This window comes from Theobroma cacao, chromosome 2, assembly GCF_000208745.1.
Source record: "Theobroma cacao cultivar B97-61/B2 chromosome 2, Criollo_cocoa_genome_V2, whole genome shotgun sequence".
Classification (NCBI taxonomy): Eukaryota; Viridiplantae; Streptophyta; class Magnoliopsida; order Malvales; family Malvaceae; genus Theobroma; species Theobroma cacao.
Window position 1 is genome coordinate 8,510,418 of NC_030851.1, and position 17,778 is coordinate 8,528,195.

The 17,778-nt window shown below is 35.7% G+C and overlaps 4 protein-coding genes across 6 annotated transcripts; 2 read left to right on the plus strand and 2 right to left on the minus strand.

Annotated features, from left to right (window-relative positions):
• Window positions 1,428-3,746, plus strand: LOC18608503 (60S ribosomal protein L44). The gene is made up of 5 exons (XM_018114880.1): window positions 1,428-1,559; window positions 2,131-2,256; window positions 2,944-3,123; window positions 3,321-3,395; window positions 3,489-3,746. Exons 1-5 carry the CDS (start codon window positions 1,428-1,430, stop codon window positions 3,546-3,548), a joined length of 573 nt encoding a protein of 190 aa, XP_017970369.1. The 3' UTR covers window positions 3,549-3,746.
• LOC18608504 (ATP-dependent Clp protease proteolytic subunit 2, mitochondrial) lies at window positions 4,294-5,524 on the plus strand. The gene is made up of 2 exons (XM_007043234.2): window positions 4,294-4,734; window positions 4,824-5,524. The coding sequence occupies exons 1-2, from the start codon at window positions 4,437-4,439 to the stop codon at window positions 5,267-5,269; spliced, it is 744 nt and encodes a 247-aa protein (XP_007043296.2). The 5' UTR covers window positions 4,294-4,436; the 3' UTR covers window positions 5,270-5,524.
• On the minus strand, window positions 7,413-11,737 carry LOC18608505. Of its 2 annotated transcripts, XM_007043237.2 has the most exons (4): window positions 10,675-11,736; window positions 10,274-10,404; window positions 8,293-8,561; window positions 7,413-8,214 (listed from the first exon to the last, which is right to left on the minus strand). In XM_007043237.2, exons 1-4 carry the CDS (start codon window positions 10,891-10,893, stop codon window positions 7,751-7,753), a joined length of 1,083 nt encoding a protein of 360 aa, XP_007043299.2. In that variant the 5' UTR covers window positions 10,894-11,736; the 3' UTR covers window positions 7,413-7,750. The 2 variants fall into 2 exon arrangements, with proteins under 2 accessions (XP_007043299.2, XP_007043297.2); XM_007043235.2 differs by having other exon boundaries at window positions 7,413-8,561; window positions 10,675-11,737.
• LOC18608506 (photosystem II stability/assembly factor HCF136, chloroplastic) lies at window positions 12,499-17,712 on the minus strand. Of its 2 annotated transcripts, XM_007043238.2 has the most exons (9): window positions 17,269-17,711; window positions 16,930-17,165; window positions 16,403-16,533; window positions 15,857-15,989; window positions 15,173-15,295; window positions 14,440-14,514; window positions 14,030-14,145; window positions 13,012-13,096; window positions 12,499-12,829 (listed from the first exon to the last, which is right to left on the minus strand). In XM_007043238.2, exons 1-8 carry the CDS (start codon window positions 17,621-17,623, stop codon window positions 13,030-13,032), a joined length of 1,236 nt encoding a protein of 411 aa, XP_007043300.1. In that variant the 5' UTR covers window positions 17,624-17,711; the 3' UTR covers window positions 12,499-12,829; window positions 13,012-13,029. The 2 variants fall into 2 exon arrangements, with proteins under 2 accessions (XP_007043300.1, XP_017971278.1); XM_018115789.1 differs by lacking the exon at window positions 12,499-12,829 and having other exon boundaries at window positions 13,008-13,096; window positions 17,269-17,712.

A 17,778-nucleotide genomic window follows, 5' to 3' on the forward strand; every position in this document is an offset into this window, starting at 1 on the left:
TTTAATGGTTGGTTTGGTGGTTAATTTCTCCTTGACCAAGCTGGCCACTAACTTAAGCGTGTTATTGCTCGGTTTTCTGTTTTCCCGTTCTGTGCCACAATGGCTTGGACAAAGGAAAAGAAAACGTTTATCTTTCTTCTTTTACTGTGTGCAATTCAAAAGGCGAAAGGGGAATGGTGGAATGTTTTTCTTGGTTACTAATCATTAGATAATCATTCCTATGGTCAGAATCACAACAAGCTCGAACCAAACCTAATTTATGACTCCTTAATTATCCATCGTGGCCACGTCTCAACCATTCTTGCCCTACTTCTCACTAGCATCTAAAAGCTACCATAAAGCAAAAACTTTACACTCCTCAAAGTGTCTATAGCTTAAAAGGAGTTCTCTCCTACATGTTTTTAGCATAATATTTTCGACTTTTTTTCTTTCTCAAGATTTGAGTGAATTTGTTATGCGATAAAAACAACTCAAACTTTGGTACAAACAACTTATGAGAAATTAAGTAAGATTTAAGTAATCGATCCTACTATTAATTAATGGTAACACTAGGGAAGTACAAAGCCCATAGTTTAAACCACTTAAATATAATTTTTAGGATAATATATCTTTATCTCACTAAATTTTAATTGTAATTGTACGAAAATTTATTAGTTTTCATAATAAATACTTTGCTCTCAAAAAAATATTTTTCGCTGAACAAGTAAGTCCATCTGTTAGTCAATCATTAGTATTTTCGTCAATTTATTGACATAATAAAAATAAAAAAAATTACTTTTAATTAATTTTATAATTACTATTATATAATTTTATTTTTTTATTAATTAAAAAAAGGGCAATCGGGCTCCGTGCTCCCTTCTCCTGGGAGTATTAATCGGTGCTCCTTTTTCTTGGTGAGCTAGAGAGCATCAATCGATGCTTCCCTATTTTTTTTATTTTTTATTTTAAATATAATAATATTTTTTAAAATTAATAAAAAAAATGACATTTTAATTTTTTCATAACTTCTGTTAATGATATTTATATTCTTAGGGTGAAATATTTATTTAAAAAATTAATAGATTTTTATATAATTTTGATCAAAATTTTAAAAATAAAAGTATTTTCTTTTAATTTTAATTTAATACTTATAAACGAACTCATTATTATGGATAACTTGTCATCAGAGGTAATAATTATTGGTTACATCCCAATTCATCCAATTTGATTTTAGGCAAGCCGTGTCAAGATTCTTTTACGTTATTAAAATGATTGTACAAATTATTTAATTGGAGTTATAATAGCATATTATCAATTACTTAGAGTTATATTATAATACTATTAATTAGATAGATTAAGAATAAGATTAACTTTATTACCATTCATCTTTGAACAAAACATAAACACAAGATTTCAAGGTGAATGGAAAATTAAACCAATATCAAACCATGGTTTATTGCTACAAACCTTGGAGGACGAAACAAAAGCGGGATCTGATAAAGAAATGGAGAAAGGGACAAGATCACGGCGAAGAGAAATGCCAAAATGGCTTTGATCCGGAGAAGCGGCTGGTTCAGATAGTAAAGTAAATATGAAAGGAAGCCAAATCAGAAAAAATAAATACTTACATAATTAAAAGCCAAAAGCAATCACGTGAAGAGTGATGTGATTTGAGGAGCATGTCAATTTCTTATCTTTACATTGGGTCCACTCCAAGTTTCATTACCTTTTAATCTTTTTAACTCCCTATTTCAAGGTAAACGCTTATATCATCAATTTTAATAATCGGGCCGGGCCAGAATTGGGCTCTAAATTTCTTTTCAAAACCCGACCCGAATTTAAATGGGTCTTGATTTTGTCCAGGCCCGTTTAAAGGCCTCCCATATACTAGACAGGTCTTTGGGTTTGGAAACATCTACCATCATTAGCCATTGTTAGCATTTCAAAACTAAACATAAATTTATTAGTACTACTTTTAGCCCAAAAATATTTAATGGGCCAAAGATATCCAAGCAAAGATTAGAAAAGGTCCAAAAACCATAACCTTATATTTTGTTTCACTGCTTTCTTGTTTCCTTTTAATCTTTTTATGTTGCCCTTTTACTAATTTTTTTCTCTTATTTCCTTTTTCCGTTATTTTCCCTTTCAAAGACGAAAATACCCCTAACCCTTACAAACCCTAAATTTTGGAATGGATATATTTATAGCTTGGACGCCTCCCAGTTCACCTTCCGGCCGAAACAGAGCTCAGGTTCTCTCTCTTCGTCTGCAGCCATGGTACGCTCTCCGTCTCCCTCTCTCTCACTCTTACTATTCCTCTTCTTGGTTTAGTTTCATTTGTTTGTTGAGCATCTAGATTAGATTTGGTCCTTTTTCCCCGTAGAAAATGTTTACATAATGATTAAAATGAGAAATAATCGAAACGATATAAATTTAGTTTATTATCATGATTTTATGAAACCATTTGGGTGGAGAGAACTGGCATGTAGAGCTTGGGCATTTCTTTATCTTCCCCTCCCAGAAAATTTATTGTGTAATTATTTTCTTCCATATGCCTTTAGTGTAATATTTCGCAGTTTTTAATGTTTGGTTACTTAAGCTTAGTTATCATGTGTTTTATAGGATTGGTATCCAAGAAATCGCCTATAAAGATGTAGATTTTACACTATTTTGATGAATTAATGATAACTATAGGATGTTTGAAATCTTTGGCTAAAAAAAAAAAACAAAGTGTTTTAAATCTGAAAATTGGCCATGCGTTAATCACTTTAGCCTTGGGTTTGTCTCTTGAAAATTCTAATATAAAATAAGTTGATGAGATTGCAAAGTAGGGTAAATTGTTGTTCTTGGCAGTACTGTTTGTTTCTTGTTGACAATGAAGTGTAACCTAGGTCTTCATCAGGAAATGGTTGCTAAGTTTATTACTTTTGATATTGTTTTGAGACTAATTATGACTTTTTGCAGGTGAACGTACCCAAGACCAAGAAGACTTACTGCAAGAGCAAGGATTGCAGAAAGCACACTTTGCACAAGGTTACACAGTATAAGAAGGGTAAGGATAGTTTGGCTGCCCAAGGGAAACGCCGTTATGATCGCAAACAATCAGGTTATGGTGGGCAGACCAAACCAGTGTTCCACAAGAAGGTAAATTTTATGTCACCAATCTTTTATCCCATAGATATTATTTAGGTAGTGAAAAGATGAAGAATTTTATGCCTTACATTCTGGTACTAGGTCCCTAGAGATGTCTAGTTATTCAATTGTCATTTTGATTATTGATATTTCTTGCAACTCTGAGCCTTATACATGTATAAATATGTGACTTTGTATAATCCCTACAGGCAAAGACCACCAAGAAGATTGTGCTAAGGCTGCAATGCCAGGGTTGCAAGCATGTCTCCCAGCATCCAATCAAGGTTAATGCACTGAAAACCCCTGGTGTTTCATTTTGCTTTTCTTCAACCTTGTTTCATGAGCTAATGTTTGTTTGTGTGTTTTGGGTTTTGCAGAGGTGCAAGCACTTTGAGATTGGCGGAGACAAGAAGGGGAAGGGAACATCTCTTTTCTAAATGTGTTATTCATGCCATCTGTTATGTTGCTTTACTGTAATGCAGTAGTCGAAAAACATAAAAGACAGTTTGGAATTTTGTTGAGTTTGCTTTTAGTTTTATGATGTTGTTTTTAGAGGATATTTTGGTGTTCTTTTCAAGTACTTAATCACATCAGTTGCTCTTACTGTTAGCAATTGTTTCAAAGTTTCACCATTATTTTTGAATTTAGATCTTCCACTATTTTTCAATTTGATTGTTTTCACTTCTATTTTGAATTTGCTGTATTTGGGAAAGAAGGAATAAGCACAAGGCAAGCATAACCCTTGCTCTATTTTGGCCTAAAGATAATGGAAGTTGAAAGATGAGATCAAAGAATAGGTAATGAAAATTAATTCAACTGTTATAACATTGGCTGGCTTGCTCAATTCATAAGACTGCAGATGATCGATACCACTAACTTAACACCTTCAAATAATTTTTGGTATTTTAAAGCAGCATATGATGGAGAGATGCACTATTCTCCTCTTCTCTAATCTCCATGGATCCTAGTTATCGATTCAATTCTTGGGAGATATCTCCAGAAAGAAAGAAAGAAAGATATTATCTTATCAAAGCAAAAATGTGAAACAATTAAACGCGCATTTGGTGCTTCATTGTTATGGTAAAGACCATAGAATACTTCATTTGATTATTTGTGCTAATTTGTAGTAACACCCAATGGTAACCGTTCAATAAAATGACATGGCAGAGCTTAAGTTTATAAGCATAAAACTAACGGCACCGGAAAGAAGCGAGCTCTCCCATTCTCACTCTCAGAACTTGTTAGTAACTCCTTGAAGTCTAAAACCCATCCTGTCCCCATTTCTCCGAAACCCTAAGCTAAGCCTGATTGTCGCAGAGGCAACCATGAGGGCCCTAATTTCCAGCACCAAAAGGCTCATCTCCACCACTACCACCGCCCTGTCACGTTCCAACCACCGAAACTACAGCCTCATACCGATGGTGATCGAGCACTCTTCCCGCGGCGAAAGAGCTTACGACATATTCTCTCGTCTCCTCAAGGAAAGGATCGTCTGCATAAACGGAACCATCAACGACGACACTGCCCACGTCGTCGTAGCCCAGCTCCTCTTCCTCGAATCCGAAAACCCCTCCAAGCCCATCCACATGTACCTCAACTCCCCCGGCGGCCATGTCACCGCAGGTCCTTCCTTTTCCCCCTTTTCAATCTAAAAAATTCCCAATTCTATCATAATTTTCAATAATCTTATCATTATTATTTTTTTTGTACAGGCCTTGCAATTTATGATACGATGCAGTACATTAAATCTCCAATTAACACAATCTGTTTGGGCCAAGCTGCATCCATGGCTTCTCTCCTTTTAGCTGCAGGCGCCAAGGGCGAAAGGCGGTCCCTCCCCAATGCGACCATCATGATTCATCAGCCTTCTGGTGGATACAGCGGCCAGGCTAAAGATATGACCATTCACACTAAGCAGATTGTTCGCGTTTGGGATTCGTTGAATGCTTTGTATTCGAAGCACACAGGACAATCGGTTGATGTAATTCAGAAGAATATGGATAGGGATTATTTTATGACTCCCGAAGAGGCCAAAGAATTTGGGATAATTGATGAAGTTATTGATGAAAGACCAATGGCTCTGGTCACCGATGCTGTAGCAAATGAAACCAAAGATAACAAAGAAAGCAAAGAGAGCAAAGATAAAGGTTCCAATTAGGATCAGAGGTGGTAAGCTGTTTGATGATTTATTGTTTCCGTTCTCCAATTTCATGATTAACTATTTTTGTAGCTGTTTTTCGGCTGTTGATCTTATGCTCCTGGAATTGATATCTGCAATTTAGTGAGCTTGCCGGCTAATGTTTCCATCAGTACTTGTATGAGATCAGACACAAAGTTTTGCTGGCAAAGAGTTTTATTTAAGAAAGCGCACTTAAGTAGAAAAATAATACATGAATGGGTGTTTATATATTTAGATGGGTGGCTTTAATGCTTTTTCTATGAAAATCTTTGATCTTGGTTTTTATGCCTCATAATGTAGATAATAACTAATCTGAATTGGTGAAGAATAGGAAAGAACTTTGATATAATTAGAAGATTTGGTTTCTGGTTTCTATCTCCCCCCACTAATTGAAGCATCATCCTCCTATTTTCTCCCTTGCTCTTCTTGGTTTTGAAAATAAATTCCCTAAATGAGCAACTTAATGGTGCTTGGCATTGAAGCATAAAGTGCAAACAAGATTCTGCTTGTCCATGTTGTTGGTATGTTTTAGGTAGAGGAGGATGGTCTTGGGTCATACAGATGCATTAAACCAAGAATGAGCAAGGACTTTGACTTGTTAACCTGCATTTTTGTTTCCATGCGTAATAAAACTTCCTACTGATTCTTGATCTCTGGGTTTCAATTTTCACATGTTGGCTACTTTGGACAAGATTTTTCAAGGACTTCTGGGCATAATATGTAGTAGGATTAAGATTAGCATGAATACGATGAGTGTCTTAGCTTCTTAGGGTTTTATGTCAAAGTGAAAGATCTTGATTCATGGCTATTAGGGATTAAGTTAAGGGTTTTATTTTGAGATTAGACTCAACCAAGCCATAATCTCATACCGGGGGATGCCTGCTACATGATATAAGTCTACCTTTTTAGGGCTACAATTTCTTTAAGGAGGATGGTTGACATGACTGATCTTCTCAAAAACGTCTCAGTTCTTGCTGATGTTTAGTCTTCTTTTTCTATCCTCTTATCTGTGGATAAAGATCAACATGAAAAATTCTTACCATTGTCTTGAATAATCACCAGACCCAAGTTTTACATGATTATGACTGATATCTTGAAATTGCCCACTAATTTTGGACATCATTGAATTTCAAAGCTCTCAATAATCCCTGAGAGAATTATGATTGCTGGTGTTCGTTTGAAAGTAATCTAAAGATTTGAGTTAATGGTTGAAATGAGAAGTGGTGGCATCAGGTTGTGGAGAATATGGTGGAATTGGTGTTGCAGCTTGTTGGGTAATAAAGTAGAGATCTGCCGAATTCAGGTGCATATGTGACATTGATGCTGATTTCTGTTGAGTGAAGTACTTACTGGTTGTCCATGGTTGTTTGAATGGTGATGTTGCTAATGGTTTGACTCTGTCCAGTGAAACCGAAAATAGTTGTAACATTCTTTAAAATTGGCAGGAATGATTGTTTATTTATTTTGATTTGAGAAAGGGGATTCAAACCTTCTCAAATCGTGCATTACCTAAGTCAAATGCATTTGTACAAATGATTAATCGTAATAGTGTCCTTAAAAGGAAAGAAACCTCTTCCTTTGGTTCAAGTGACTTGCGAATGATCTTTTATTCAAGACGCAAAAATTCGAATTTTCCTTTTTTTTTTTTCTTAAAATAAATAAGTAAATATATATAAATAAAATAGGAAGTACTTTTCATATTCACTAGTAGGTAGGTTATGGAATTTTTGCATTTTGGATAAGAGATTTAAGTCAAATGTTCACATACATGTAATATAAAGAATTAAATGTTGGCTTTCACAAAATAAATGGATTAAATTTAAGGCAGGCATTGTTACCATAATTTACGATCTTAATCTAAGCAAGCATTCACGTTTTCCATAATATTATGCTAGTTTCCGTTCATTAACTGCTTCATGCCACGCTACAAAAAAGAAACAATTGCGTGGTTTGAATTTCAATATTTTCACATGATTAATTTATACTTGCCGGAAGTGATTGGAGAAGGTCGAATAATATGACAGGTATAACTATTTGTCTAGAGTGGTGGAATCCAATGCAGAATTATTTAAAGTTTCAAGATTAATATTCAGGCATTAGGTCAATGATTCTTGCACATGATTAGACAGTAGGAATACAACTTCGTCTGAAACATTCAAACAAACAGGATCGGCACTCACCCACCATACCTTACATTTAAAAATTGGTTAAAAAGTGAAGCCAAAACAATAAATTACACAAATTACATAATACATATTATATATATATATATATATATATATATATATATTATATCGACAATTTCAAATAAACTAGGGAAAACTATTGTATTATTGAACTCTTTTTTCTTATTTTCTCTTTCTATCTATATATACTCCTCAAGAGCTAGCAATTGCATGCCTCACAAATTGAAGTCAAAAATTGATGATGTAAATGGGAATATGATGCAGGCGAGGGGAGTTAATCAAGCGCGGCTTTGTTTTTACGACCCGACATTGGCTTTGGCAATCCATCAAAAATAGGTCTTGTAATGGCTACAGTTGAAAGTGCTTGTAAATCAGGCTTCAAACTCCATTTGGACGCTGTTGGCCAGAGGGATGACAAACTATTACTGTCCTGATCTTGCAAACTCGATGTGCTTGATGACTTCCTCACTACAGAAAATCCATCGACCACAAAACCATCTCCAATTCCTATTGGCATCGGATTGATCCCAGCAACCTCAGCATCAGGTCCCGAAACAGTGCGGCTTGCTGCTTTAGATCTCAGTGCCAAGCCTTTCGCTGTTATTGTTGAAAATCCTCCACTGCTGGTGTTATCCTCCTTCAACAGCTTTTCTGGGGTACGGGCAGTAAAGTCGGCCTCAGATTTCTGCCGTCTTCTGATCAGTTTCTCATTTGATTTATCAGCTTCACCTTCTTTACCTTCTCCAGCAGACATGATATCAGCTATAACTTCACCATTCTCATCAAAAAATCCATTAGCTAAGCTTCTACACTTACGATGATAATTCAAAGGTGGGTTGGAAGCAGGGGAGGGTTTAAGGAATGGACCATCCTCCAGATAATGAGCTTCTCCTTTCCTATATACTGCCATCTCAAAACCTTCAGATTTCGTCTTTTTTTCTGCTGGTTTAAGGCCATAGTAACCTTGTAATGAGCTCATTGCTGGGGAGACCCTTCGAGGAGGAGTCTTCAGTCTCATTGACTGGAATGAGTCAAGCAAATCAGGAGGAAAATGTTGGGCTGGGGTTTGGTTGGCACTGCATTGTCTGCAAAGAGTTGTAAGACAATATTGAGACTCAATTGAGAGAACCAATCAAAATAGAAACCACAGAGATCAGAGGTGCATCTTGCAGGATTTTGAAGGTGACAGAAATTAGAAAGAACTTCATACATACTTCCACAACTTACTGAAAAATTGATTATCAATATCTTAAGAACTGACTTCTTAGAAAACATTTCTTAATATGCCCTAGAGTGCCAAATCTAAAGAATCATTACTATCAGCATGCATTTTCAGATGAAATGCAGAACTGCAGTTCAATGAAGTGGTGGCTATACATGAAAAGACTCTCCTACAAGAAACAGCAAAACACATTAATTATACACCATGGAGACCAGCTACCACTACAGGCCAGAAATCTAACTGTAATTTAAATGCTGCCAAAATCTGCAACCACTTTGCGACACATCAGTAACTATATTGTGATTATTACAGCATCACCCAGAAGCTTTGACACTAGTGAGAGTCATGGGCAAACTACCATAACGGGCCAGAAATCAACTGTAGGCTAACTGCTTTCACAAACTCCAACCACTTTGCAACTCATCACTACATAGGCAGTGATTATTACAGCATCATGCAAAGGCTCTGAAACTACTGCTGAAACTGCAGGAAAAAAACAATGCTTTTTAATGCCATTTCCGCCTTACCACTCCTAATAATGCAACCTTTCATTCGGCAGGGTATGCTAGAAATGGAACCACTCAACATCCAACCTATCGTGACTTAAAATTGATTTGGCCTCAACTCTCAACATGTCACGTAAATGTTTCATTGCAAAAATTAACAAGTTTTAGGCTTCTGAATATCTCCTTTCTTAAAAGTATAGACATCATACAGGAAAATTAAAAATATCGCTAAGGTAAGGAGACAACATAGCAAAAAAGCATTCACAGCCTAAACAGAGTCATCGCTGAACTCCCAGATTTCAAATTTGACTGAGCACCATCATCCAATATTCTGATAAGCACTTATTATGATGGGTGATTAACAATTAAGATAGTATTTTTTACAGGAAAATTAGTGTTGGAGCAAGAAAAATGTTTGTTGGACAAGTAAGCATTCGTTATCATTCCTGATGTGAAGGTCAATACCTTCAAATACTAAAAAACTTTTAAAAGACAATGTTAGTTGGAATGAGAGGATTTAACAAATCCTTAGATATTATTTATTCAAGTAGTTTAGCAATAATGTGTTTGATTGAAGTTCTCTGACACAACAGGGAATAAAAGTTTGTTCATAAATGCATTAAGAATATGGCACAGGAAGAGAATTTCTTAACGACCCGAAGAAAAAAAGAAGAAATGATGTGATAAGCAAATGCACTAAATTATTTTTAGCATCAAGATGTTTTAACTAAAGGTTCTTACTATGTATATATATAAACAGCATCAATGGTTTGAAAAGGGCAAACCCAAAAATAAAAATTCAAGTCATAATCATAAGAAGACATTATTATATAGCATAACTTACTGAGTGTGACAACAAACCTATCTTTCCTCAGAGGTTTGATTTTTTTGACAAAACTCTTCCAAATTTCAGTCTAAGTTACGAAACTTAACATTAGCAAATATGAAAACAAATACCTTATTTTAGCAACCATCTAAATGCAAAAGATAGCAGAGTTCAAGTAAAGTTCACGGGTTGGAAAAAAAAAAACAAAACAATTAGCATTAGTATTAAAAAAAGATATAATACCCTGGTGTTTCGGAACCATTTGACAAGCAAGGCGATGGCGGATGCCGCCCCGGCAGAGGGATCTGGAGTGACTTAAGAGCAAACATTTGAAGATCTGTAACCAGACCATTCATCTTTTTTATGTCAGCTACCTGATTATTTCACACCCATAAAGACAGTTTGTCAATACCTCCACGCACCATAAAAAAAAACAAAGTAATAATAAAAAACCCTCCGATAGGTATTAGATTTAACTCTTGGTTGGCATTGGCCAGTTTCCCCAACTAATTTCCAAAATATACAAACATGCCCATTATAAGGAGACACAAAAAAACACATAAAATTCATGGTTTGATTTACAGAAGGAGAAGATGATTGAGAATCCTAAATTATTAAAGAAATAGAAGGATGAATATAGATACCTCAACGCCGTACTTGATGGCGACGCCGGCGAGAGTATCGAACCGGGAAACGGGATGTTCAATGAAACCGGCACCGTGTAAAGATGAAGCCGGCAAACTATGATTCTTTTCTTTCTCTAAAACACTATAATCATTGCAAAAATTACTATAATTGGCATTCGTATTGTAACTGTAGTCACCATTTGCAATGCTATTCCGCCTCTCCCTTTCCATCTGCATATCCCCCGCTTCCTTAAAAAAGAAAAAGGAATTCCTAATTCTTTACCCTAATTTCATCACCCACCTCTATTTGACCTTCAATTCTTCTTTTTCTTTTTCTTTTTTTTTTTTTTGTTTTGGGGTTGATCGAAATTTAAAGAACCTGGAGCATTAAATATAGAGAAACTAATTGACCTTTCTCCGATCGAAACGAATGCAAATCGAGTCGAAAAGAATAGAATAAAAAATTACAGTTAAAAGTAAAAAGAATAGGTTTTATTAAAAAAAACAAAGGGAAAAAGAGGGAAGAAACCCAGATCTAAAGAGAAAGGAGGTGGCGGGGAAATCGTGAAAGGGAAATAAGTTTGCAGTTAAACGGATCGGGCGTTCCCTCCAGTATTTCCGGGACAATGGATGAAAGATCCTCTTCTCTGTTTGCAGGAGAGAGAGAGAGAGAAAGAAAGAGAGACAGATAGCCTTCAATTTTAGGATACCGGATGGGGCAGTAAATTATTTCAATTTGCTATCAACTACCAACTAAATTATTTCAACAAAAAAAAGAAAAAAAGTTGAAATAATAAACAAATGAAGTGGGGGAGCAAATACAAATAAAAGGAGAGCTTCGATGGTCTGAGACTTTTGACTGACCCATTAAAAAGAGAAGAGAAGAGGGGAAAGTTGTACCGTACGTTGCCTTGATTTTGTTATTTGAGTAACAACTGGCGGAATACGTGTTACTGTAGGAATGTTCCCACCGAAACCTAGTCCCTCCTTCTCCTTCCCGCTTTTGTCGGTCGGTACTCGGGTCTGGTTCCATCATTGGGCTGCTCCTGTTGTCTCCTCTTATTTTTTTGCTATGCTCAAGACAAACTGAAAATCGAAGTAGTATTTGTTTTACACTGTCACATTTTCACAATAACAAACAAGTACGTACGTGTCTCAGATTTATTTTTACTTTATAGAGAGTATATTTTTTACTACAGGATAGTCCTCTTTGTTTCCTTTGTCCGTGTTCTCATTAATACGTGGACTGGCTTTATTAAATTTTTTTGGGCAGGAGTGTAGTGAAGAACCCCTAGCTTGACAAATCAATTTATTGAACATTTTAGAGGTAAAAATCAGTGTCACATTGTTGAACAAGATAATGACCAAACCTATATTTAACAGCTTATATCTCTGTTTACATGATAAAGCCATGCTTCTAATTTGGCATTTTAGCAAGTGGGAAGCAGTCTTTTCCAAGGCAAAAAACTAATGAATTCTTATTCTTAGATATTGAGACTCAGAAAAGGACAAACAAACTGACAAAAAGCCAAAAAGGTTGTTGTTAAACCGTAACTGCGTGAGACACATGATTTTCTAAGCTAAACGTACTCATTACAGAAGGAAATTGGCTTTTAATATTAAGTAGTCAGTCAATCCACTCACCGACGGCTGTGGAAGAATAGAAGGGACCGTTAAAAGAGTCCTAGTCATGGAAAATTTACCCCTTATAATATACATAATAATGTTAGCTCTATTTTTCAGCAAATCATATCTTCATATTTAAAAATTAGATAAATATTTGAACTATTGATCGGAACATAATCTCTTACTTAAAAAGTAAAATCTAAATAATCTCCTTCCTTGAATTAAAAAAATATATACCTAAAAATTAGGTAATTTATCTCAAGTAGGCAAAAGGCCATGAGGAAGCTCAAATTGCCACCCCCCACTAGCTAAAAACATGGCATGGTTTCTTGAATGGATTCTCACGTGATGGGTATAACATTTTTTTTTCCTTTTGCAAACATTTGCTGAAATCTAATGTAAAATAGTAAATATATAATCACATTCACCAAACCAATAAAGAAAAAGAAAAGAAAAGAATCACATTGACCGAATTTGTCCCTCTTAATATCACCACCAAGAGAGCAGTGCATATCAGCTATACAAAATTGCAAGCATCATTGAATACCTGCCCAAATACAAATGCCATCAGTTTGATGCCAATTCCCACGTTTTACATAGCAAAAAAGTTTTTACCATAAACATGTAAGTTCATTCCCCAAGGGAAACATTTCCATATGAATCTTTACCATTTGTTATACACAGATATGGAAAGAAATGTTCAAAGGTAAATAAATTTCAATTGATTACCATGTATACATTACAGCTTTATCCAAGATACCGGAGCAAGACACCATCATTACCCAGTACAAATCCCTTCTTGTCATCAATAAACCTGCATAGAAGATTTACAGATCAATTACCTTCTCCAGTTAATCTAGCTTAAAGATTTAAGGGACAATTAAAGTGTTGGACAGTTCATATTGCTTCCCTTTTCATTTTTTATTTTTTATTAATTGCTATAGTGATTGAGTTTGAAAAGTTTGAACTACTGTGGAGGTAGGCATTGATTAAACACAGTGTTAACTTAATCTCTGTGCTTATTGGGTTAGGACTAGGTAGGCCTCCACTAAGCAAGCCATAACTAGGTTGACCTTCCGTGAAGTTAAAAAAGTAGGTTTGTTTCCATTTAATAATAAAAATTGGAATAACCACTAAATATAAGAGAAAACAGAGGAGAAAGGCAAAACAGAGAAATGCAAGTCTACTTGATGAAATCCCACTATTTTTGTCATTGTTTATATGGGGAAGGTTTTCTGGAAGTCATGTTTGGCTTCATCATGCCTCACCGAATGAAGTTTATCTAGGAAACATGAATTTAAAGAATTCCAATATTAGCTAACAGAAGGAGCATAGTAGATCTTACACTATGTTGGATAGAAGGGAAAGAGGAAGGAATGAACAGGTGTGAAAGGAAAATAGTGTTTCTTTCCTTCGGTTTCTTCGTTTGGTAGGAGGGAAATAGAAGTTGGAAAGAAAATAGATAGATTTTGCACATTTCTCTTCATTCCAAATTGGGAGAAAAACAGTTGTTTACAATTTTATTCCTAGTCTCTTTCTTTCCATCTATTTTCCATCTTTCATACTAAACACGAGGAAAAAAAAACAACTTTTCTTCCTCTTCTTCATTTTCTTTCTTTCCTCACCTTTTTCCCTTCTTTCCTACTGATTAATGATAAGGGCAATAGAAAGTTACCTCTGAAATGATGCACATTCAGTGCAAAATTAAATAATGAAAGTAACCAAGCTTTTAAAAGGTTAGACTCACTTCACTGAGTATAGATTTGCAGCAATATTATCAGCTGCCTTATCACGGGTCCAACTCTTCCCACCATTGGTAGTTCTCAGCAAAACCCCACTACCCCCAGCTGCCCAAGCCTCTTCCTGCACAATCAAATCATTCATTTAGTATGCAGTTCAGAAATTCAAAGGAAAAGAAAAAACAAGTAATTTCTTATACATGTACAGGCCAATATATAAGTGCATATACATGCATAATTATGCAAACTATATGTGATTAACACAAAATCTAATATGCATGGGCATGTTTACACACAAAAGATTTTGTTGAGTGACACACGAAATGGGTGCTGCAACCACTCATCCAGATCTTCTTGAAGCCACACTGTAGAATTGGATAAACTATTTGGGCCAAATATTTAAGCACATTTTAGTTACCATCGATCGATAACCAACGTCAAGAATGCCAAAACCACGACTTTGTACAGGAATTTCTTCAAAATCTTCTGTTATCTGAAAAAATTAGAAATTAAACAAAAAGGACAACGAGCAGTACATCAGTGGCAATTTAAACACCAAAACTCAAACAAGCTAATGAGGACGTGTATTAAGAATAACACAATATTAAATATTAAAAGTTTATTACTAAAGATGGTGCAATAGGTAGCAACTGATTGCATTCATGATAGAGTCATTTGCTGTGTTCTCTATGTCATCAAGTTCACAGGACGTTGATAGCAGGCTATCAACATTCAGCAGTGACCAATACATCTTTAGGAAAACATTCATGTCAGCTTTTTCAGTAAAAATGCTTCATCAAGATTAATTCAAAAAACTTTCAATAGTTACCTATGCTTTTCAATTTTCCCACTTATGCATTCTTTCTAAGCCTAGGAAAACAGTACAAGTCATATTTTAACCCTTCTTTCCCTATGAGAACTTGCTATTAAGAATGGAAATCTTGATTATTATTCTTCTTTTACTAGTCAACTATTCCCAAGTTTTCAGCCTATAGGAAGTTGACAACTTTTTCAAATGAAAACTATTTTTCCCGCACCAAATCCGGATGTTTTTGTGAAATTACATCTGTGGTACATCTTATAAGAATTTCTTGGAGAAAATTTTAAACATTGACATGAATAAAATAGGGGATGTCATCACTTTTGCTTACCCCAGTGCCTTTGCTAAGAAAGAGTCCTCCTCCACGGACAAGAAGCCAAAGACCACCATCAGCTCTCCATCCCATGTTCTGTATTCTTCTGGCAACCGCTCTATTATGTGGTTGCCAGAATGGCTGTAAATTATAAAGCAATGATGCTCATTGAATATGCTGCATATGCTTAATTGAAACTCAACATAAGAATTGGCAACAAGACACTTTAGTATTTTCCATATAAGAAGGAATATGAAAAGTGAAAACTGAAAAATAATAAAAATAAAAAGAGACCAAACTCTTCTGCTCCCAATACACATAGTTCGCATCATCCACTACCATGAGCATGCTAAATCATTGAGAATGAAACAACAGAAGAGCATGAGGTCTCATATCTCACCAATGAAGAGTCAATTGTACTCATATATGCAGGAAAATAAAAAGATGATGCAATGGGATCCATGATGGGACTGATAATATATAGAAGCATGACTACTAGCAATAATATTTCAACTTCAATAACATTGGTTATGAGCAAGTATTCTCCTGTTATTTTTTTCTGCATAGCAATAATATTTTAGTTACTTTACTTACATCCAGTATGACTAAGAGAAACTCTCAAAAGAGAAGCAAGCCCTAAATACTAGAAAACAATCCCACTAAAGATTTGAGCAAAGCTAAACCATGTACAATGGATTATACCTGTCCAGGCTCCCATGTAAGATAAAAGTTACCACGGCTTGAGACAGCCACATATCGTCCATCTGGAGAGCGATTGACAGTGTTAAAAGTTCCAGTATAATAACTTGCCCCACTAATACCACTAGAAACTGTTCTGCAGAAGTAATGAAGCAATGTAAGCATTTTCTGCCAAGCACAATTAATGATCTTATGGAAGTTCCTCAAGGGAACGAGCTTATTGCCTACTTAATTTCCTGGCAATCCAATTTGTTTTTTATCACTTCCTGGCAATCCAATTTGCTCAAGGCATGCTAACTTGCGTTACATGGTGCAGTGCTCCTTTTAATTTTTAATAAAAGGCAAATGATATTACTAGTAAACTTGAGTGAGCACATCAAAAATAAAGATGAATATGAAGGCAATGATCTTTTATATCTTTTCTTTTTAAAAATTTTCCTTTCAAATTCTAGTTTCAACTTTCAACAGGTTTATACAGATAAAGTCCTTTGTGATAAAGCTTCTATGGAACAAAATTGCATTTCAACTTTATTTTAAACAGAAACACACCTATTCAGAGTAGCTGAGACAGTCTCCTGAACAGCAGCTCTCCAGTTAAAGCCCCTGTTTGATGTAACATATATTGCACCTTGGTCAGTTACCATCTCTGCACTCTTTTCATCAGTTGCCTTTATATATACCTGCCCAAATCCAGATGATTTAACAAAATCACTTAAATCACCGATTTTAGACTAGCCATATTCACACAAACAAAAGTTCAAGTATTTGCAAATAAATTGACAATAACAACGCACAATGAAACAAAGTGTGGTAAGCTTTCAGTGTTGATGCACATTCAATTGTGTGTTAGTCGTAATAGGAATTAAAGACAGTGGATAAGGTTACTATTTCAGGAAGTATCTTGGTTTAATCAACTGAAAATCATGACATCCCTATCTGACGGCTGGGTTTAATGTAAAAATAAGTATTTCCAAAAATTGCACCCTCACAAGTGCCTTTACTTGGAAATGCATAATATGAGGAAAGACAAGTTTAAGTGAACGCCATTAATGCCTATAATAAGGTAGAGAGCTAACCATATCTCCAGGAAGTTGAGCACTTAATGGAATTCTTTCCCAGCTTTCTCCAGCATCTGAAGTGTACAACAAAATTGCGGGTTTCCCGACAATCCAACCTTCTTTCCCTTTGAAGCTAATAGAGTTAAACCTATAGTTGAAATCTTCATCCTCAGCTGAAGGAATTGAACGTGGAACCCATGTATTTCCCCCATCTTTTGTCTCCAAAATAGTCTGCCTTGTCCCCAGCAAGAATCCTGCAAAAACCCCCATAAAAAGAAATTAAATACTTATTCAGTTCCATCAAGCCAAAGAAGCTGCAATTTAAACTCATTAATAAGTAAAAGAAAGAAGAGAGACCGTGGTTTGGGTCATCTGGGACAAACGCAATGTCTAGAAGGACAACACCGGGATCGATGGGAAGGTAGACTCTTTCCCATTCCGACAAAACTTCCTCGGACTTGGCTGGTAGTTGGAGAGCTGAAAGAGTTGCAACCGACAGCGAAAGCGACGCCGTTTGGGATATAAGTTGCCTTCGGTTGACGAGTGTTGGCGAAGAAGAAGAAGAGTGGTGGGGTTGCTGGAGAGAAGCTTTGCAGATTAAACGCGGGTGGGGTTGCGTTTGGGAGCGGTGGAGAAAGCGGGGACTGAAGAGAGAAGTTAAGGAAGGTTTAAGGTTGGAGCAATCGCTCACTTGAAGATTGGGCATTGCCATTGTACGTCACTTATTTCCTTGGTTGCAGAAAGCTGGAGCTCTGCTTTTGTCTTCTTTTCTTTTCTGTTGTTTCTTATCCGAATGGTGGTGGTTATCAACGGCTACGCGGGCAGTTTCGAGCGTCAAAATCTTACTGGTGCAATTATTTTAATCTT

Coding starts and splice junctions, on each gene's coding strand:
- LOC18608503 (XM_018114880.1), top strand. CDS start 1,428: ATGGTTTATTGCTACAAACCTTGGAGGACGAAACAAAAGCGGGATCTG. Junction 2,257..2,943: donor TCTCTTCGTCTGCAGCCATG/GTACGCTCTCCG, acceptor GACTTTTTGCAG/GTGAACGTACCCAAGACCAA. Junction 3,396..3,488: donor TCTCCCAGCATCCAATCAAG/GTTAATGCACTG, acceptor TGGGTTTTGCAG/AGGTGCAAGCACTTTGAGAT.
- LOC18608504 (XM_007043234.2), top strand. CDS start 4,437: ATGAGGGCCCTAATTTCCAGCACCAAAAGGCTCATCTCCACCACTACC. Junction 4,735..4,823: donor CGGCGGCCATGTCACCGCAG/GTCCTTCCTTTT, acceptor TTTTTTGTACAG/GCCTTGCAATTTATGATACG.
- LOC18608505 (XM_007043235.2), bottom strand. CDS start 10,893: ATGCAGATGGAAAGGGAGAGGCGGAATAGCATTGCAAATGGTGACTAC. Junction 10,405..10,674: donor CCATCAAGTACGGCGTTGAG/GTATCTATATTC, acceptor TGAAATAATCAG/GTAGCTGACATAAAAAAGAT. Junction 8,562..10,273: donor AATGGTTCCGAAACACCAGG/GTATTATATCTT, acceptor AACTCTTTGCAG/ACAATGCAGTGCCAACCAAA.
- LOC18608506 (XM_007043238.2), bottom strand. CDS start 17,623: ATGGCAATGCCCAATCTTCAAGTGAGCGATTGCTCCAACCTTAAACCT. Junction 17,166..17,268: donor CCCAGATGACCCAAACCACG/GTCTCTCTTCTT, acceptor GGGTTTTTGCAG/GATTCTTGCTGGGGACAAGG. Junction 13,097..14,029: donor GCAAATCTATACTCAGTGAA/GTGAGTCTAACC, acceptor TCTTCTATGCAG/GTTTATTGATGACAAGAAGG.